At 40.9% G+C, this 1185-nt stretch overlaps 1 protein-coding gene across 1 annotated transcript in view; it reads right to left on the bottom strand.

Annotated features, from left to right (window-relative positions):
* The window catches only part of LOC108693701 (collagen alpha-1(IV) chain), a 26010-nt gene that overhangs the window by 7843 nt on the left and 16982 nt on the right, over positions 1-1185 (bottom strand). The window contains exons 17-18 of the mRNA XM_018202763.1: positions 582-1020; positions 52-401 (exon numbers count right to left, since the gene is read on the bottom strand). Of these exons, the coding sequence (XP_018058252.1) occupies positions 52-401; positions 582-1020 (789 nt within the window). The remainder of the gene's footprint in view (positions 1-51; positions 402-581; positions 1021-1185) is intronic.

The raw sequence follows: 1185 nt of genomic DNA, 5'->3' as shown, positions 1-1185 counted from the left end.
TATATATATATATATTGTATTGTATTGTATTGTAAAATTGAAAATATTTACCGGTAGACCCGGTGGACCAGTATCACCCTTAGCTCCATCGTAACCGATGTTTCCTGGCGCACCAGGTGCACCAGATGGTCCTTGATCTCCTTTTAGTCCGGATATGCCAGGACGACCAGGCTTTCCTTCCATACCTGGTAATCCAGGGAATCCTGGTGAACCTTTTTCGCCATGTTCGCCCTTTAAACCTGGTAGACCTTCAGCTCCAGGTTTACCTGCAGTACCAGGTAATCCTCGTCTGCCGGGATATCCTTTTGGTCCATCGATACCTGGTTCACCGCGATCACCTTTTGTTCCCGGGAATCCTGGAAGACCCCCTCTACCTGGTTCTCCTGGTAACCCTGGCTCACCTTTAAATTAAACGATTACAATTAATAATATGAAATTATTCAATACATAATTATTACATTATTAATTCTAGCAAATTATAAAACTTAAATTATTTTCTCTAATTTTTTTTGTAAAACGACATTTATTACATAAATATTCTTAGTTATTGCTGACATATGAAATCCTTTATCATGTTATACCTTTGATCCCATCCGCTCCTGGAATACCAGCAACACCTGGAGGACCAGGTGGACCAATTGGACCTGTGTCTCCTTTTGCACCAGGTGCTCCTGGCAAACCATTTATTCCCGGTGGGCCCATGTCTCCTTTCTCGCCAGTAAAGCCTGCTAATCCCTGATAACCGCGTAGACCTTCTTTTCCTGGTGGTCCAGGAAGACCTTTCTCTCCCTTTTCACCTGGAGGACCTGTTAGACCAGGACTACCTTTGACTGATATTCCAGGTTCTCCTTTTTCACCCTTCGGAGCCGGAGCACCTGGAAAACCCCTAGGTCCTTCTCGACCAGATTCTCCTGGGAAACCCATAGGACCCATGTTACCCTTATCACCACGCGGACCAGGTAAACCTCTTGGACCCACAGGTCCAGGTGCACCGATTGGGCCAGGTGTACCAGGTGGACCCTGATTTTTAAATTGCAACATTATGTTGTGATGTTATATTTCTTAAATAAAATAACTACTTATGTGTTTAGTTTATTATTTATCATTATTTTTATTATTTAATTTATTATTTATTTATTGTTTTGATATAATTGTTATTAATTAAATTATTAATAAAATTTAGTA

Source organism: Atta colombica, unplaced genomic scaffold, assembly GCF_001594045.1.
Source record: "Atta colombica isolate Treedump-2 unplaced genomic scaffold, Acol1.0 scaffold96, whole genome shotgun sequence".
Lineage (NCBI taxonomy): Eukaryota > Metazoa > Arthropoda > Insecta > Hymenoptera > Formicidae > Atta > Atta colombica.
The sequence above is the reverse complement of the archived record's forward strand: the minus strand, read 5'-3'. Positions and strand labels throughout refer to the sequence as shown.